Below are 19,600 nucleotides of genomic sequence, written 5' to 3'. Positions count from 1 at the left end.
TAGTGATACCCATAACCAGAGCAGTGTAGAGAGAAATAATTGGGCAGATGGCAGGAACCTACTGGTCTTTCTGTGCCATCATTTACTATACAAAATCCCAGGTGAAAACCTTCTCCAGATGTACAGTGTGGGTAAAAATCTCAGGAGACAGAGGAGCACTGGACACCCTTAGTAGTGTTTCATGACCTCCTGTCTGACATCAGTTGTCACATGGACTATGGCAGTAAATTAAATAAGCACTGTGCAGTTATGTTGGGTTGCCCCACTGGAACATACACTCTTCCAATCAGAATGGCACAGCTCAGATCACGACAGGTGCGAGCAGGGTTCTTCTTGCTACCTTCAGGGCTTCTGATGCTCTCAATTTGGTTGTTGAGGGATTTCAAAGTAGCATCAACCTCTACATCATGCTGGCGAAGGCTGCTGGAGGCTTGGTCAGCGCGCATGTAACGCAGAGGATCAGGGCCTTTCTCAGGCTGAGACATGCCAGCAAGGCAGAGAGGTCAATGCCAGGGCCTGGAGGACCAGGTGGACCAGGGGGACCAGGCAGACCAGGAGGACCCTATGGAAAAAAAAAGAACAAGCAACCTCCATTAGAAAATATCACTATGAACAGTGCTCACCTTGGAATGCTGTCACTCTCTCCTGTTATGCATTGTGTAATTTGGTAGGGTGTCACTCTCTGTCCACATCTATTTCCTAGCTTTGAGTGGTATCTTTTTTGCCATATGGAAATGCCCAACTTAGTATAATGTGATTCTCTGTTCATATGCAATGCCCAGCTTGGAACGTTGGTCACTTGCGTTTCACTTGTACCTTCAGTTTTAATAACATACTAACTAATAACAGTTGAAAAGATATCTGTTCATTCAATATATGCTCTACAGATGCCTTGTGGCACTAATACTCAGATTTAAGAATCAATTTTTAATGAAATAAAATCCTGACAAATTAGTTGAAATAGTATTACCCTGAACAAAAAGGTATCCCACTTTTACTGTGGAAAATATCCCACTTTATAAAAATGTATGCTTCTGTTTCTATGAACTGATTTAGAGTACATAATCAAGTAAGGGTCAATACACTTCACAGCTTGTGACTAACTCATTAAAAGCTTTGCTCTCTCTCTCAGAGCAGTGCAGAATGAGCAAAGGATGGCATTACTCATGTACATAAACCAGTCACAGGCTGCATTATGATGGTGGTGCACTAAAGCAACACAGAAACTGAACCGTAGTCACTGATTTAAAAATACTGTGGAGTCTGCTTCCAGTTTGGAGTTTAGGCAATATCAAGCTCTAGGTTGTGTGGTGAAAGGAGGACCAAGATGAAATGTCTTTTGCTCCCAGGAAATGGAAGTAGTCTTCCCCATGTGTGCTGAGTACAGCATTTTATTTAGAAGGCTAATTTTTCTAAGATGCCAATGTCAGTTACATAGGTGTCTGCGAATGTAACATTAGATGTTCAAATAGACCAGCTGGTGGTCAAAACTGAGCATTCAGTAAAATGGGTGCTTTAGAAAAGGGGTGGGCAATCTGTGACCTGGCACTGAATTTATGCAGCTCTTGAGCCCATGGAAAGTATATATGGAAAACAGCATTAACCAGAGTTTGGTGATTTTAAATACTGTATTTCACAAATATTTTCAGAATAGCCACTCTAGAAGTTTGTCTCCATCATGTTTAGATAAACTGTACTAATTTATCACAGAAGGTCTAGGGACATTACATAAAGTTGTGGCCCACTAGAGATAGTTCTGACATTCATGTGGTCCTCCATGTATAAAGGTTGCCTACCCCTGCTCTAGAGGCACAACCTTGCAATTGGATGCATCAGGGTAATCCTCTACTTGTTGAATGTTTACAGTGGACATGTGCTATGGCGACCAAAAAGGGATGGAATTCCTCCTATATGAGGAAAGGCTAAAGAGGTTAGGGCTTTTCAGTTTGGAAAAGAGATGGCTGGGGGCTGGGGCGGGGATATGATTGAGGTCTACAAAATCCTGAGAGGTGTAGAATGGTTAAAAAAAATAAAGGGTATACACACCAAATTCCACAAAAATATCAAAACGCAAAATACTAAAAAAAAGGAAATTACAGACTCACACGCTACATTGCTAGTAAGTAACTAGGGAGACCTTTTACAAAGGTACATAAGGGCCTAAGCACATCCAGCATGCCCCAAACTGGCATTACCACCCGGCTACCGTGTGCCTCGGTGGTAATTCTGAATTTGGTGCGCACCGAAAACACGTGGTAGAAAATATTTTCTACTGTGGGTCACCTATCCAGCAGTAAATGGCAGTTGGCGTGCTCTGCATGTTTACCATCTGGGTAGCGCATGAGACCTTACCGCTAAGTCAATGGGTGGCGGTAAGGTCTCAGGCCAAAAATGTACGCGCTCTGGTAGTCATTTTGTCGCACGTCCATTTTCCGGCCCATTAAAAAAAAATCCCTTTTTTTTTCACAGTACAGCAAGAGTCCAGTGTGCGCCACAAACACATCCACACTGCCGCAGGTCAGTTTTTGGCATGCCTTTGTAGAAGGGCCCGTCGGAGAGAGAGAACATTGGTCACATAAAATTATAGGTCAATGGACCTCGCACAGCGGTCCCAAGTCCACAACTTCAGCGCTGAATGCCCCTTTTTCAGCTAAATAATCGCTTCATTTTTTATGATATATTGTTTTCTATTCTGAGGGAACCCTTTGTGAAGTTCATAACACAGAATCCTTTGAAAAACATTTTTTAATATAAATTTTGGTAAAATAAAATAAGGCATAACTGGTAGGATGGAGGTGGGAGTAACAAATGACTGAAATACATTTCTAAGTTTCTGGACTTGGGACAGCTGTATGCTGCGGGAGGTCCGCTGACCTATAATTTTATGTGACTGATATTTTCCCTCTCCTAGTTACTTACTAGTAATGTAGCATGTGAGTCTGCAATCTTTTTTTCACCTATTGCAAGCATCATTGTAGGTGCAAGCATTACCAGATCTATGGTGAACATTGGTGCTTATGCCTAAACACATAGGCACATATATAACTGGATATATTAATATTCTATAAAGGAGAGTAGACAGCCCTTTATAGCATTGCCTGCCACATGAGCAGAAATAGGCTGTTCTAAAATTGTCCATGGGGTATGTATATTCAATTCAATTCTTGTATACCAGGGTTCAGTGCGGTTTACATTCTAGGGGCCAGATGCACTAAAGTCATCGTTAGAGCCGTTCCCTACCGAATTCCATAGTGAATCGGTAGGGAACAGCTATGCATCAAGGAAAGGGAATGCAAATGAGCTACTCATTGTAGCTCACTTGCATTCTCTATTTCATCGTAAAACAGTTGGCCAATCGGCCGGTCGAGCATGCGCAGAGCTGCAAAGCGTTATGCTGGCTGCTCTGTGCATGCCAAATACGCCTGTGCCTCCCAAAGACGCCGCGCTGCTCACCCCACCCCCGCCGCAATAATAAAAACAAAACTGCAGTTGAGGCCGGCCATCGAGAAAAGGCGTCCGTTTTCGCCGTCATTCACCTCTGCAATAATAAAGAACGTCTTTTTGGCCATGCTTCACTCAGCTGTGATTGGCTCAGAGACTTCCTGGTCTCTCAGCTGTGAAGCACTGCCAAAAAAAGACGTCTTTATTATTAAAAAAGGGGGTTATGTCTGGCCATAAAAAAAAATGTCCATTTCCCTTGCAATAATAAAAACATCTTTTCTGGCAGTGCTTCACTCAGCTCAGATACCAGGAAGTCTCTGAGCCAATCACAACGCGTTTAGCTCGGCTAAATGCGCTGTGATTGGCTCAGAGACTTCCTGGTCTCTCAAGCTGTGAAGCACTACAAAAAAAAAACATTTTTATTATTGCAAGGGGGGAATGACGGCCAAAATGGACGTTTGTTTTGGATCGTCATTCCCCCCTTTTTAATAATAAAAACGTCTTTTTTGGCAGTGCTTCACAGCTGAGAGACCAGGAAGTCTCTGAGCCAATCACAGCGCGGTTATCCGAGCTAAACGCGCTGTGATTGGCTCAGAGACTTCTAGGTCTCTCAGCTGAGTGAAGTACGGCCAAAAAGACGTTCTTTATTATTGCGGAGATGAATGATGGCGAAAACGGCCGCCTTTTTCCGGTGGCCGGCCTCAACTGCACTTTTTTTAAAATATTGCGGCGGGGGGCGGAATGATAGCGAAAACGGCCGCCTTTTTCCAATGGCCGGCCTCAACTGCACTTTTTTTTATTATTGCAGCGGGGTGCGGAATGATTTTTATAGCGGTTTTTCATCAGTTTTCGATCCCGCACAGCCCCAATGAGAGGTACAGACCTCTCGTTAGAGTTTCCAGCGTTAAGGCAATCGGAAAAGCTTAGTGCATCTCATTACAATAGGGTTTCTACACAATTTGCTCATCTGCATTCCGTTTTCGTTAGCTGCTACCGTTGTCCTAAAATGGCTTTTAGTGCATGCCTGGGTTTACTACTTGTTTGTTAATGGCTCGTTATTGGCTTGTTAGGTTTAGTGCATCTGGCCCTAGGTGAGACAAAAGCAGATAGTGTTAGTGTGAGGTATGAGAAACATTACAGACCATTGGTGTAATGCATAAGACTAAAAACATTAAAGGAAAGAATAATGGATGGTACAAGGAAGTAAAAGTCATGATGGATTATTATGAAGCAGTCTTTGGGAAGAGAAAGGTTTTTAGCCTCTTCCTGAAGTTGAGGTAGCTCTTTTCTGTTCTGATGGGAATAGGTAGAGAGTTCCATATTTTGATTCCAAGTATAGGGAATAGACAGCTGAAAATCTTTTAATTTCTATATGCGTAAAAGTGCATGCTGCTGGTTTTATGGAGTGGAGGAGTGCAGTGGACTGAGAACCTGGGGAATTGGGTTCAATTGTATAAACTAGGCAAGTCACTTAACCCTTCACTGACCTAGTACCTGCATATACTATCAGCGGCATAATTGAAAGAGAAGGACGCCCATCTTCCGACACACATTGGGAGATGGGCATCCTTCTCTCAGGGTCACCCAAATCGGCATAATCGAAAGCCGATTTTGGGCGTCCTCAACTGCTTTCCGTCACGGGGACGACCAAAGTTCATGGGGGCGTGTCGGCAGTGTACCGAAGGCAGGATGGGGCGTGGCTAAGAGATGGGCGTCCTCAGCCGATAATGGAAAAAAGAAGGGCGTTCCTGAAGAGCATTTGGCCGACTTTACTTGGTCCCTTTTTTTCATGACCAAGCCTTGAAAAGGTGCCTGAACTGACCAGATGACCACCGGAGGGAATCGGAGATGACCTCCCCTTACTCCCCCAGTGGTCACCAACCCCCTCCCACCCTTAAAAAAAATTAAAAAACATTTTTCCAGCCTCTATGCCAGCCTCAAATGTCATGCCCAGCTCCAGTTTTTAGTGGGTGCAGTGCACTTCAGGCAGGCGTAACCAGGCCCATCCCCCCCTACCTGTTACACTTGTGGTGGTAAATGTGAGCCCTCCAAAACCCACCCGAAACCCACTGTACCCACATGTAGGTGTCCCCCTTCACCCCTTAGGGCTATGGTAGTGGTATATAGTTGTGGGGAGTGGGTTGGGGGGGGTTGGGGGGCTCAGCACACAAGGTAAGGGAGCTATGCACCTGGGAGCAATTTGTAAAGTCCACTGCACTGCCCCCTAGGGTGCCCGGTTGGTGTCCTGGCATGTGAGGGGGACCAGTGCACTATGAATGCTGGCTCCTCCCACGACCAAAGGGCTTGCATTTGGTTGTTTTTTGAGATGGGCGTCCTCGGTTTCCATTATCGGCGAAAACTGAGGTTGTCCATCTCTAAGGTCAACCATCTCAACATTTAGGTCGACTTAAATGTTGAGATTTGGGCGTCCCCAACCGTATTATCGAAACGAAAGATGGACACCCATCTTGTTTCGATAATACGGGACACCCCACCCCTTAGCAGCGACGTCTTCAGAGATGGGTGCCCTTAGAGATGGTCGTTCCCGTTCAAAAATGCCCCTCCACGTAAACCACTTTGACTGTAACCACAGAAAGGTGGTGTACCAAATCCCATCCCCTTTATGTGCTATACACATAACTGTTCCCAGAGGCAGAGCTGGGGCAGTGTTGTGACATGCACACAAATTACGAAACAGGTATGTATTTATGAAAACTTACTCTCCCCTCTCCTCCCCTTTACTAAGCTGTGCTAGAGGCTGCTGTGAACTAATGCCAACACAGCCCATTCACTTTGAATGGGCTATGTGGACATTGCCGCGCAGCTTAGTAAACAGGAGGGTTAGAGAAGGAACACTTAAACTCCCAGAGAGTAATTGTAGCTTTGTGCAGCAGATTTCAGACGAAGCAGTTATATAAAAGCACGTAGCTGCCTATGTTGTCTTTATAAAACAGAGTTCAACATAAACGCCTATGTGCATCTGTTTTAAAGTTACCCTCCTTTTTGTTTCATCCTAACCGATGTTCATAAGAAGTTTGATACCTCTGCTAGTCGAAAAACCAGTCCTGTTTCACGGGTGCATATGTTTTAGGAATTTCAGGCAGTCTTCCTTAGAAGCACATCTACTTATCTTTGAAAATCCGCCTCATAAATGTGTTTTAATTACAAAAATCACACCTTTGCTCTGGATCATAAAATTAAACTTTTTGCTGTATAAATTGTTCACAGCTATCAGAAAGTTAGTGATGTTTGATCTGTTCCTTTTAAGAGCGATTTTCAAAATTGCTTATACTGATGCAAAGTTCCCAAGTAGTTTTACCCATGGACAATCAGGTGCGCAGGTGTTCACCACCTGTATTTTATCAAGGGGGGGGGGGGGGGGGGGCTGATTGCTGTTCCAATTGTGAAGGGCAGGTAAGTTCTGTTGGGCAACTATATTCCATGTATGATCAACTTCTTCCAACATATGAAATTGCAATTACTGATGAAAACAGCTCTACACAAGACTGTTTCGCCAACAGGCGTCTTCAGGAGCCATATAATGTCCACTGCTTAGCAATGGTTTTTATAGTTCTCCTAATCACATCCTTATCGGACAGGAACAAGAGATGTGGCAGTTGAGATCTCTTGTTCCTGTCCGATAAGGATGTACTGTGATGATCTGGATTATTCAAAAGATTTTTTGATGACTATACAATATTGTTCGTAAACATCAATGGATTCAGTAATACTGAAGGTTTGTTGTTTCTATGCTGTTTTGAATGAACATCATTGACATCTTCATAGACTATTAACATCTATATATAATCATTTACGAATATTTAGAATGAAGATTTAAGGAGTATATGTATATAATGAGAAGCTGTAATCAAATCAGAGAACAGTATTCACTCTAAGGGTTTTTATGTTTTATATAACCATTTAGAAGATTGACTTTAATAGTTTGAATAAAAATATTTGTAATAATCTATTTTTTGTGGTACACTATAGTCACATATTGAAGAACAGTTATATTGAAATTCCCATTCTTTTTTGTATTTGTCATAAAATTATCCTCTAGCCTTGTGATAATTGCTGCACCATCCCACGTATTAGGAATGCGTGGACACCCACGTTCCCTACAGGAAACTCTGCCTTGAGGTTTCACACCAATTCTCAAACAAAAAGCATGAACATACTTTGTTTATGAAAACTGCCTGGGAGAGATGGAACCACAAAGATTTATGCCAGGTCTTTTTCATGGGTACTTTTTCCTTTGAAAATGTAATTTATATCATTATTTCCCTTCCACTACCTAAACACATCCCCAGGCCTTTTATCCTCTGTTGTTGAGACCTGCATGTACCTTCTGCAGAGCACGGCCTAGGCATTTTCAGATAGCCAATTTACCCATGTCAATAGGCATTTACCTCGTTTAATGGATTTTGACAGTTTGTTTCTTAAAGGACACAGGTACATTGTCTGGCCAATAACAATGCTGGACGTTTCTCAACCACAGCTTTCTAGAAAAGCCAACTCAGTACAGGTGAAAACATCTATATAGAGAAAATAACATTAAAGTCTGAAAAGTACACTGCCTGTTTATAAACAGACAGCTCATGGAATATAATCACTATCTGGGATTTTAGTGTGTGTTTTCTACCTCATCTCCTCAGTATTCTCATTAAGCCCCACCAAGGTAAGAGCTCTGTGATATCATGAGACCTCCCCCAAACATAGAAGAAATAGCATTAGGGCTGGCCACACAGCTTCTCAATCAATTTTCAGACCTATTCTTATTAAGCTATTTGCAATTTTGGGGCCTTCACAGAACAAGTAATACTTACAGAGGGGCCACTTTCACCACTACGACCACGGGGACCAGGAGGACCAATAGGACCAGGGTGACCATTAGAGCCTTCTTTACCAGAAGGGCCGACAGGACCAGGGAGACCCTATGAGAATAAGACAGCAAAAACAAGGACATCAACAGGATTCAACTGTCATCCAACCCAACATCCCTATATTTAATAAATCATTTTTTAATAAAACCTAACTCTTTAAACAAATACTAACTAGTATAGGTCATGGAAAAGACTGGGAAGGTTAAAAAGAAGAAATGTGTATGTGTGTGTATAATGGGGAGAGTTCATGTTTATTTAAAACTTTCTATGTAAACTAAAAACAACAAGGAAAGAAACTCCACTGTCAAATAGTAAAGGAGTATCAAAAGTTTGTCTCAGACAGCAGACATCTTATAAAAAAGTTAAAATTGGAAGGAAAAAGCTTCAAGACCGCCCCAGGTATTACAAACTCTATGGAGCTGAGGAGCGTGTTTGCGCCCTTTAAATCCCAGATGACTGTATCCTGAAGCAGCCTTGCGAAACGCTGGCCATCGTCGACAGTCACTGTGGGACTTGGGGAAATTTAGAAATTGATTGATCAAGCTGACTCTCTGCATGACGACTTGAAGCAGACAGAGGATCTGTTTAGATAAATACTCCTGTTTAAGGAGTTTTTGAATTATCACAGTATTTTTGAAGTCTTTAAAGTTTGGACTATTGAATAAAATATGATAGTGGTAGTTATCATCCTCGGCATAAAAAAACCTTCCTTATTTTTACCATTATCATATTTTATTCAATAGTCCAAAACTTCAAAGACTTCAAAAATATTGTTCCCACAAAGGGAAAAGTAGATAAAGAGGAGTAGGAAAGACAATCATCGGTCACTGTGACCAGATGCCAGCAGAAGTGATTTAAACCTAGGCAAAGAAAGTGCCAGACAAATTTGTTAAGATTGGATGTATCTATTACTCCTTATTACTCCAAAAAAAGGTAGGCGAGCTTACTGGCATCCGACTTGTTTTCGCTGCACTTTAGCAGTAAGTGTTGCTTCATACCAGAGCGGCTTTTTGATCATCAATTGTACTATTCTGCACCCATATTTTGTGATTTTCAACAGTAAGTGTCAGACCCCTAAAGCAGACGGTTGTTCCGTTGAAACACGGCCCCGTGTCAGGTCATACATCTGTGTGATGCTGAATAAAGTTCGCTTTTATCTACCTCAGGTTGCAAAGATTTTTTGGTCCACCCCTACTCTTTGGATTTCTGTTTGAACTACGCATAGGATGTTTTTTACCTTGCGCACTTTTCAGAATTGCTCAACATATGTGTTCCTGGCGATGGAGAATAGGCCCAACACTGGCAGGACAGGCACTTATGTATGTGCTGTATAAAATCTGCAAATATGGGCCTATTTTTACTGGCACATACACACACACAAATTATACTGCCTCAGAGCTGGGATAATTACACCTACTTTCCCTGATACAATTTTAAAAAGGCATGTAGATATATAACTCGCCTTCACAGCCTAGGTACCCTTTTTTCATAAAAGTACTCTCTGTATGAGAGAGCTGACTGGACACATGTGTGTTTCTGCATTACCATGTACATGTGAGCAAGAAGCATCTAGGATTTTCCAACTGTAATGAAAAGAGTTCTCTCAGACTACTAGTGTCTAACAGCTGGAGTCTGTTGGTTTTTGTATAATAAATGCTGATGAATTAATATTGCGTAATGACAGGGCTTTGATTGCAACTATGTAATAACAATTGATATTAAACCTCATTTGCTATTTTTGTGACATGGTCTCTCTCCTCATCCATGTTATCTCACAGAGGAGATGGATGATCTGGATGCCAAATGCACCATAAGATAATGTGTTTTACTTACTCTTGGACCGGCAGGTCCAGCAGGCCCAGTTGCACCTTGGTCACCAGAAGAGCCCTATACAGGAACCAAAACAATAACACAGGAGTTCATCATTCAGTGTCAGCAACACAGTGACCATGAACTCATGAGAGGCCTTGCTAATTAATTACCCAACAGCTTCTGCAATCCTTCTGAATGAATATTTCTGTAGCAATTTAGACATGCACTAAAAACAATTCTAAACTATGGAAATTTGAAAGTAGCTAGTCTGTCACAGCATCATGTTCTGCTTAGGGTCTAGGGCAGCACTCAGCTGTCCCCTGTACTCGGGGATGGATCGTCGCACAGGCCTACTGGGCCCAGGTCCAGGAGCCCTTCTCATTATCAGGGCGAGCTTTGCATAGCAGCCTAACTGTACAGTCTGGTGGTTGTAGCTGGGAAGGGGGATGAGGGCTCTATAAGCTATTATTTGTGATCCGTCCCTGCCTGTACTGCAGTTTGTAAAGATTAGGCAAAAGCATGTGGAATTGAACAAGTAACATGCAGAGGCAGGTTGGTTATTCAGGCTACACACAATTTAGAGCTAACGCTTTGTAAATGAAAGGATGAACAATACTCACAGGAGGACCAGGCAGACCTTGGAGACCAGTGAAGCCTCTGTGACCCTTCTGACCTCGCTCACCAGCTTCACCAGCCTCTCCCTTGTCACCACGAGGTCCTTGAGGACCCTGAAACGAAAATTCAATAAGGTTTAAGAATCCTAATAACTGGAGAGCCCTCCTGTAGGTCAACACAATCTGCTCCGTTTCTGTTACATAATGACCTTCACTTTCTGTTGATATTACTTCTACCGAACACAGAAAAGTTACATATGACAATAAATAGTTCTGTTTTATTTCGCTGATTTTTATCAAAAATATAATTTTACAACACAGAATACTTACTGATATGCCTCGAGCCCCCGCAGGGCCTGCTGGTCCCATTGGACCTTGAGCTCCCTATAGAGAAATGAAAGAGAAAGAATGAGAACTTGCAGTGTCCATAGACATAGTGGAACAAAGGGAGATCAGTGTAAGAAAATCTGTCAACATTCCAGACATTGCAATCTAAATTACGAAATTTCCTCACAAAAGACTCTTCAATGTCAGGTCATGGAAAAAGGAGTTAGTGATAGGAGATCTTATTGACTAATATGCCTTAGATTTTCTAGCAGTTTTGGAAACAAAGTTTTCAAGAGATAAGGGGGGTGGACTTGACTGAAATTTGGATATAAAGTTTTCTTTGAGGCTCATGTAGGACAAAGGGAGAGAGATGGCTTTGTTTTTTGGGAAGGACTTCAGTGTGAGCAAGTTCAGGAGTAGCAATTGGGGGGGAATGGAAATGGTGGGTTTTGAGGGGGTAGGATATAATGCTTATGTATGTTGCTCCCCATCCCCAGTGGGGATGTAAGGAGATGGGAGGAAGTTTTAGATTTGAAAGCGGAGATTAATTTATAGTTTCTGTATTTATAGTAGTAGGTCATATTTAACTTGCATTTCAATAATTTAGGTTGCTCTAAGGCACTGATCCCTCTAAGCTGAGCAGGAGTCCTCCAAATGCATTGCTGCCAGTGGAGGGTGATGCTTCAATAATGTGTCTTCAGTTGCTAGGGACAGGCAGGTTCCCTGGAACCCTGCAGAGCTTGCCTGTCCCTCACTATTGAAAATATGAAAGTGAAACAGCACCCCTATTGGCAGGAGTGTAAGTGAAGGACCCTTACTCAGCTTAGAGGGAACAGTGCTCTAAGGTAAAGTATTTCCTTTCAGCATTAGAAGTATTAGGTTTTGATCAGTATGTAGATCTCTTTAACACAGTTAAGGGGCATATTTTGGACCTGGGGACTGACCTGGAGGAGAAGCAAGTTAGGGTATGCTCGTATATATTTGTGGTAGATCTCTTAAACAGATCATTGGCTTGTTTCTGTTCCATTGGTTTATGTAGTGTGAATTAGGAAGAACCAGGAGGCAGGAAGAGAGTGATAGCACTAGGAGCTTATAGACTGGATACAGCTATTAGATCAGTTTGTGTCTCATGTAACCATTACAATGACAGATGATATGAACCTGGAATCATTGAGTGGAGACCTGAGAGCATGAGTTTTTGAGGTGTTTGGATGAAATGCAATGTTTCCTCTCAGTTGTATGGGAGTCCTCTATTTGCATTCCTTCTGGTGGGGTTTGATGCTTCAGTATCATGTTATCAATCACAAGAGACAGACAGGCAAGGCTGTGGAGTCGGAGTCAAGGAGTTGGAAGCAATTTTGGGTGGAGCTGGAGTCGGTAAAAATGTACCCCATTGAATTCAATGGGGATATCCTGAAAAACCCGACTGGATGACTGTGCCCGAAGACTTGGATGAAAACCCCAGGTTTACCATCTTGAAATCTAGCTTTCGTAGATATAAGTACATAAGTATTGCCATACTGGGAAGGACCAAAGGTCCATCAAGCCCAGCATCCTGTTTCCAACATTGGCCAATCCAGATCACAAATACCTGGCAAGATCACAAAAAAGTACAAGTACATAAGTACATAAGTAGTGCCATACTGGGAAAGACCAAAGGTCCATCTAGCCCAGCATCCTGTCACCGACAGTGGCCAATCCAGGTCAAGGGCACCTGGCACGCTCCCCAAACGTAAAAACATTCCAGACAAGTTATACCTAAAAATGCGGAATTTTTCCAAGTCCATTTAATAGCGGTCTATGGACTTGTCCTTTAGGAATCTATCTAACCCCTTTTTAAACTCCGTCAAGCTAACCGCCCGTACCACGTTCTCCGGCAACAAATTCCAGAGTCTAATTACACGTTGGGTGAAGAAAAATTTTCTCCGATTTGTTTTAAATTTATCACACTGTAGCTTCAACTCATGCCCTCTAGTCCTAGTATTTTTGGATAGCGTGAACAGTCGCTTCACATCCACCCGATCCATTCCACTCATTATTTTATACACTTCTATCATATCTCCCCTCAGCCGTCTCTTCTCCAAGCTGAAAAGCCCTAGCCTTCTCAGCCTCTCTTCATAGGAAAGTCGTCCCATCCCCACTATCATTTTCGTCGCCCTTCGCTGTACCTTTTCCAATTCTACTATATCTTTTTTGAGATACGGAGACCAGTACTGAACACAATACTCCAGGTGCAGTCGCACCATGGAGCGATACAACGGCATTATAACATCCGCACACCTGGACTCCATACCCTTCTTAATAACACCCAACATTCTATTCGCTTTCCTAGCCGCAGCAGCACACTGAGCAGAAGGTTTCAGCGTATCATCGACGACGACACCCAGATCCCTTTCTTGATCCGTAACTCCTAACGCGGAACCTTGCAAGACGTAGCTATAATTCGGGTTCCTCTTACCCACATGCATCACTTTGCACTTGTCAACATTGAACTTCATCTGCCACTTGCACGCCCATTCTCCCAGTCTCGCAAGGTCCTCCTGTAATCGTTCACATTCCTCCTGCGACTTGACGACCCTGAATAATTTTGTGTCATCGGCGAATTTAATTACCTCACTAGTTATTCCCATCTCTAGGTCATTTATAAATACATTAAAAAGCAACGGACCCAGCACAGACCCCTGCGGGACCCCACTAACTACCCTCCTCCACTGAGAATACTGGCCACGCAATCCTACTCTCTGCTTCCTATCTTTCAACCAGTTCTTAATCCATAATAATACCCTACCTCCGATTTCATGACTCTGCAATTTCTTCAGGAGTCTTTCGTGCGGCACTTTGTCAAACGCCTTCTGAAAATCCAGATATACAATATCAACCGGCTCCCCATTGTCCACGTTTGCTTACCCCCTCAAAAAAATGCATTAGATTGGTGAGGCAAGACTTCCCTTCACTAAATCCGTGCTGACTTTGTCTCATCAGTCCATGTTTTTGTATATGCTCTGCAATTTTATTCTTAATAATAGCCTCCACCATCTTGCCCGGCACCGACGTCAGACTCACCGGTCTATAATTTCCCGGATCTCCTCTGGAACCCTTCTTAAAAATCGGAGTAACATTGGCTACCCTCCAGTCTTCCGGTACTACACTCGATTTTAGGGACAGATTGCATATTTCTAACAGTAGCTCCGCAAGTTCATTTTTTAGTTCTATTAATACTCTGGGATGAATACCATCAGGTCCCGGTGATTTACTACTCTTCAGCTTGCTGAACTGACCCATTACATCCTCCAAGGTTACAGAGAATTTGTTTAGTTTCTCCGACTCCCCCGCTTCAAATATTCTTTCCGGCATCGGTGTCCCCCCCAAATCCTCCTCGGTGAAGACCGAAGCAAAGAATTCATTTAATTTCTCCGCTACGGCTTTGTCCTCCTTGATCGCCCCTTTAACACCATTTTCGTCCAGCGGCCCAACCGACTCTTTGGCCGGTTTCCTGCTTTTAATGTATCTAAAAAAATTTTTACTATGTATTTTTGCTTCCAACGCTAATTTCTTCTCAAAGTCCTTTTTTGCCCTCCTTATCTCCGCTTTGCATTTGGCTTGGCATTCCTTATGATCTATCCTGTTACTTTCAGTTGGTTCTCTTCTCCACTTTCTGAAGGATTGTTTTTTGGCTCTAATGATTTCCTTTATCTTACTGTTTAGCCACGCCGGCTGACGTTTAGTCTTTTTTCCCTTTTTTCTAATACGTTCCATACTGCTTATCCCAGAAATAATGGATTTTCCCCAAGTCCATTTAATAACGGTCTATGGATTTTTCCTTTAGGAAGCCGTCCAAACCTTTTTTAAACTCCACTAAGCTAACCACCTTTACCACATTCTCTGGCAACAAATTCCAGAGTTTAATTACACGTTGAGTGAAGAAAACGTTTCTCTGATTCGTTTTAAATTTACTACATTGTAACTTCATCGCATGCCTCCTGGTCCTAGTATTTTTGGAAACCGTGAACAGATGCTTCACATCTACCCGTTCAACTCCACTCATTATTTTATAGACCTCTATCATATCTCTCCTCAGTCGCCTTTTCTCCAAGCTGAAGAGCCCTAGCCGCTTTAGCCTTTCCTCATAGGGAAGTCATCCCATCCCCTTTATCATTTTCGTCGCCCTTCTCTGCATCTTTTCTAATTTCACTATATCTTTTTTGAGATACAGCGACCAGAATTGAAGTACATAAGTATTGCCATACTGGGAAAGACCAAAGGTCCATCGAGCCCAGCATCCTGTTTCCAACAATCCAGGTCACAAATACCCGGCAAGATCCCAAAAATGTACAAAACATTTTATACTGCTTATCCCAGAAATAGTGGATTTTCCCCAAGTCCATTTAATAATGGTCTATGGACTTTTCCTTTAGGAAGCCATCCAAACCTTTTTTAAACTCCACTAGGCTTAAAAAAGGTTTGGACAGCTTCCTAAAGGAAAAGTCCATAGACCCATAGACGGTTGGTAGCCAACTATTTTGGGGAGGCTAAAGGGGCGGAGCTTACCTCCGTAGCGACGTCAATGACGTCGCGTCACTGCCAAGAGGGCGGAGCTGACCTCCGTATTCTCCGTGGAAGCGATGTCAATGACGTCGCTGCCACGGAACTAAAACAATTAAACTGCACGCGCGAGGGGAGTGGGTAGGGCGGGCGCAACACCCGGAAGTCGACCATTGGGCTGGGGAGGCTTAGCCTCCCCAAGCCTCTTATACGGGGCGCCTATGCATAGACGGTTATTAAATGGACACAATATTTGAGGTGCGGTTGCACCATGGAACAATACAAAGGCATTATAACATCCTCATTTTTGTTTTCCATTCCTTTCCTAATAATACCTAACATTCTATTTGCTTTCTTAGCCGCAGCAGCACACTGAGCAGAAGGTTTCAACGTTATCATCAACGACGACACCTAGATCCCTTTCTTGGTCCGTGACTCCTAACGTGGAACCTTGCATGACGTAGCTATAATTCGGGTTCCTCTTTCCCACATGCATCACTTTGCACTTGCTCACATTAAATGTCATCAGCCATTTAGACACCCAGTCTCCCAAGGTCCTCTTGTAATTTTTCACAATCCTCCCACGATTTAATGACTTTGAATAACTTTGTGTCTTCAGCAAATTTAATTACCTCACTAGTTACTCCCATCTCTAGGTCATTTATGAATATGTTAAAAAGCAGCAGTCCCAGCACAGAGCCCTGGGGAACCCCACTAACTACCCTTCTCCATTGAGAATAATGACCATTTAACCCTACTCTCTGTTTTCTATCTTTTAACCAGTTTTTAATCAACAATAGAACAATGACTCTCCAATTTCCTCTGGAGTCTTTCATGAGGTACTTTGTCAAATGCCTTCTGAAAATCCAGATACACAATATCAACCAGCTCACCTTTATCCACATGTTTGTTCACCCCTTCAAAGAAATGTAGTAGATTGGTGAGGCAAGATTTCCCTTCATTAAATCCATGTTGACTTTGTCTCATTAATCCATGCTCTTGAATATGCTCGGTAATTTTGTTCTTAATAATAGTCTCTACCATTTTGCCCGGCACCGACGTCATACTGACTGGTCTATAATTTCCCAGATCTCCTCTGGAACCTTTTTTAAAAAATCGGCTTTACATTGGCCACCCTCCAGGATAACCTGCTGAGTTGAATCTTCAAAACTGTATCTGCCAACCAGTTTCAAAGTCACAGCCAATGTCATGACAAGATCACAGGAACCATAGATCTGGCAGTAACCCAAATTAAATTATAGAGAGCATCCGCAACATAGGAGAACTGCTTCCAAATGAGCAGGCTCCTAAGGACTAGACATAACCTCTTGCAAGGACTCGAAGTGAGTATTCTGAACCCACATCAACAAGGTCTGGAAACATAAGCACTATATACTGCTGCTTGGAGACCCAAGGCTGCCGCTTCAAAGGCCTACTTCAAAACTGACTCAAGGCCGTATCACCCTCAACAGGAATCATGTTCTTCTATGTAACTGTAGTCACCAAGGCATCCAACTTAGGCTATTTCAATGTCCTTCTTTTCAGGAACTTCTACAGGTAGGCACTCAGTTTACAAATTAGGGGCGTTAGTTATGCACACAATTGCTAATTAGTGCCAATTAGTGCTTGTGAAAGACAATTATTGCTATTATCTCCAATGAAGTACCAATTTAGCGCCAATTAGCTAATTATGTTATGTATATGACTGACATTATTCTATAACCAGGTACTCATTCATGCGCCCAATGTTGGGTGCCATTTATAGAATTTGGAGGTTATTGTATATGTGCATAAATGCCAAAATTCCACCTAAGCATTATTCAGTAAATATGCACACATCTAATATAGGGCCCCATTTACAAAGGCACACTAGCATTTTTAGCGAGCTCTAAAAATAAATGTATGCTAAATGTTAGTGATGCCCAGATATTCCTATGAGTGTCTCTAGCGTTCATTTATTTTATTATGTTACATTTGTACCCTGCGCTTTCCCACTCATGGCAGGCTCAATGCGGCTTACATATTGTATACAGATACTTATTTGTACCTGGGGCAATGGAGGGTTAAGTGACTTGCCCAGAGTCACAAGGAGCTGCCTGTGCCTGAAGTGGGAATCAAACTCAGTTCCTCAGGACCAAAGTCCACCACCCTAACCACTAGGCCACTCCTCCACTCCATGCCTTTGTAAAAGACCCCCATAGTGCATATCTTACATATAGGCAGAGTCTGGGAGGAGTATAGACAGGACTCACATTTACACATGTATAACTCCAGCATTTAGGCATGAGCATTACACCAGTTCTATGGATGACTTTAGTGCTTGCACCTTAATTTTAGGCAGCTTTGGGTGCCTATTTATAGGTGCACAGTTATAGAATTACCTCCAAGGCACCTAAATTAGGCTCTGAATCTCATCTTATGAATGGCAGGGCTAACTCTCCAGCTTATTTTCAAACGAGAAAGCCGGCGATCTTCCGACACAAATCAGGAAATGGCCGGCCATCTGCTGAAGCCGGCGAAATTGGTATAATCGAAAGCTGATTTTCACCGGCTTCAACTGCTTTCTGTCGCAGAGCCGGCCAAAGTTAAAGGGGGCGTTTTGGCAGGCTATGGAAGGCGGGACGGGGGCGTGGTTAGGAGATGGCCGGCTTCAGCCGATAATGGAAAAAAGAAGGCCGGCTCTGATGAGCATTTCGGCGGCTTCACTTGGTCCATTTATTTTTAGGACCAAGCCTCAAAAAAGTGCCCCAACTGAGCAGATGACCACCGGAGGGAACCAGAGATCACCTCCCCTTACTCCCCCAGAGGTCACCAACTCCCTCCCACCCAAAAAAAAAAAAAAAAATTAAAATCATTATTTTGCCAGCCTCTATGCCAGCCTCAAATGTCATACCCAGCTCCTTGACAGCAGTATGCAGGTCCCTGAAGCAGTTTTAAGTGGGTACAGTGCACTTCAGGCAGGTGGACCCAGGCCCATCTCCCCCCCCCCTACCTGTTACACTTGTGATGGTAAATGTGAGCCATCCAACCCCCCCCCCAAAACCCACTGTACCCACATATAGGTGCCCCCCTTCACCCCTTAGGGCTATGGTAGTGTTGTACAGTTGTGGGTAGTGGGTTTGGGGGGGGGGATTTGGGGAGCTCAGCACACAAGGTAAGGGAGGTATGCACCTCGGAGCAATTTTGAAGTCCACTGCAGTGCCCCCTAGGGTGCCCGGTTGGTGTCCTGGCATGTGAGGGGGACCAGTGCACTACAAATGCTGGCTCCTCCCATGACCAAATGCCTTGGATTTGGCCGGGTTTGAGATGGCCAGCATCGGTTTCCATTATCGGCGAAAACCGATGCCGGCCTTCTCAAACCCGACCATCTCTGACATTTGGCCGGCCCCAACCGTATTATTGAAACGAAAGATGGCTGGCCATCTTTTGTTTCGCTAATACGGTTCGGGACCGCTGTTAGCGGCGCCGGCCATATAAATGGCTGCCCATATAGATGGCCGGCGCCGTTTGATTATGTCCCTCAATATAAGCATAAATTTTAAGCTCCTAAATTTATGCCCTAGTTTCAGCCAAACTTAGGAGCCATATAGGACATTTTTGATATGACGTCTAAGTCCGAATTTGGACATTTTGATGGAAACGTTTAAAAAAAACAAATCTAGCTCACAGCCATAATCGAACCAGAAAAACATCTACATTTCTGGTTTGATTATGGCTTTGAACTAGACGTTTTAAGGCTTAACACGTCCATCTGTAAGTAGCATTATTGAAAAAAGTCCCAGGAAAAAAAACGTTGAAAAACACGTCTGGCAGCGTTCCTAGTGAACTGGCCACAGAGACATCCCAGCAGTGCAGAAGGGCAACCTAATGGTCAGAGCAATGGACTTCACATACAGGGACCCAGGTACAAATCCCACCTATCCCCCTTTATAATGTATTGTGAGCCCTCCGGGAACAGAGAAAACCTACTGTACCCTAAAG

General features: G+C 43.2%; 1 protein-coding gene across 1 annotated transcript; it reads right to left on the bottom strand.

Moving 5' to 3' along the window:
- Nucleotides 1–310: 310 nt before the first annotated feature.
- On the bottom strand, nt 311–11,128 carry LOC115459636 (collagen alpha-1(II) chain-like). The gene is made up of 5 exons (XM_030189441.1): nt 11,081–11,128; nt 10,757–10,864; nt 10,158–10,211; nt 8,268–8,375; nt 311–562 (listed from the first exon to the last, which is right to left on the bottom strand). Exons 1-5 carry the CDS (start codon nt 11,117–11,119, stop codon nt 401–403), a joined length of 471 nt encoding a protein of 156 aa, XP_030045301.1. The 5' UTR covers nt 11,120–11,128; the 3' UTR covers nt 311–400.
- Nucleotides 11,129–19,600: the final 8,472 nt, after the last annotated feature.

The sequence above is a fragment of the Microcaecilia unicolor genome, unplaced genomic scaffold, assembly GCF_901765095.1.
Source record: "Microcaecilia unicolor unplaced genomic scaffold, aMicUni1.1, whole genome shotgun sequence".
Classification (NCBI taxonomy): Eukaryota; Metazoa; Chordata; class Amphibia; order Gymnophiona; family Siphonopidae; genus Microcaecilia; species Microcaecilia unicolor.
The sequence above is the reverse complement of the archived record's forward strand: the minus strand, read 5'-3'. Positions and strand labels throughout refer to the sequence as shown.

Coding starts and splice junctions, on each gene's coding strand:
- LOC115459636 (XM_030189441.1), bottom strand. CDS start 11,119: ATGGGACCAGCAGGCCCTGCGGGGGCTCGAGGCATATCA. Junction 10,865..11,080: donor CGGGGGCTCGAGGCATATCA/GTAAGTATTCTG, acceptor TTTTCGTTTCAG/GGTCCTCAAGGACCTCGTGG. Junction 563..8,267: donor GTGGTGAAAGTGGCCCCTCT/GTAAGTATTACT, acceptor TTTTTTCCATAG/GGTCCTCCTGGTCTGCCTGG.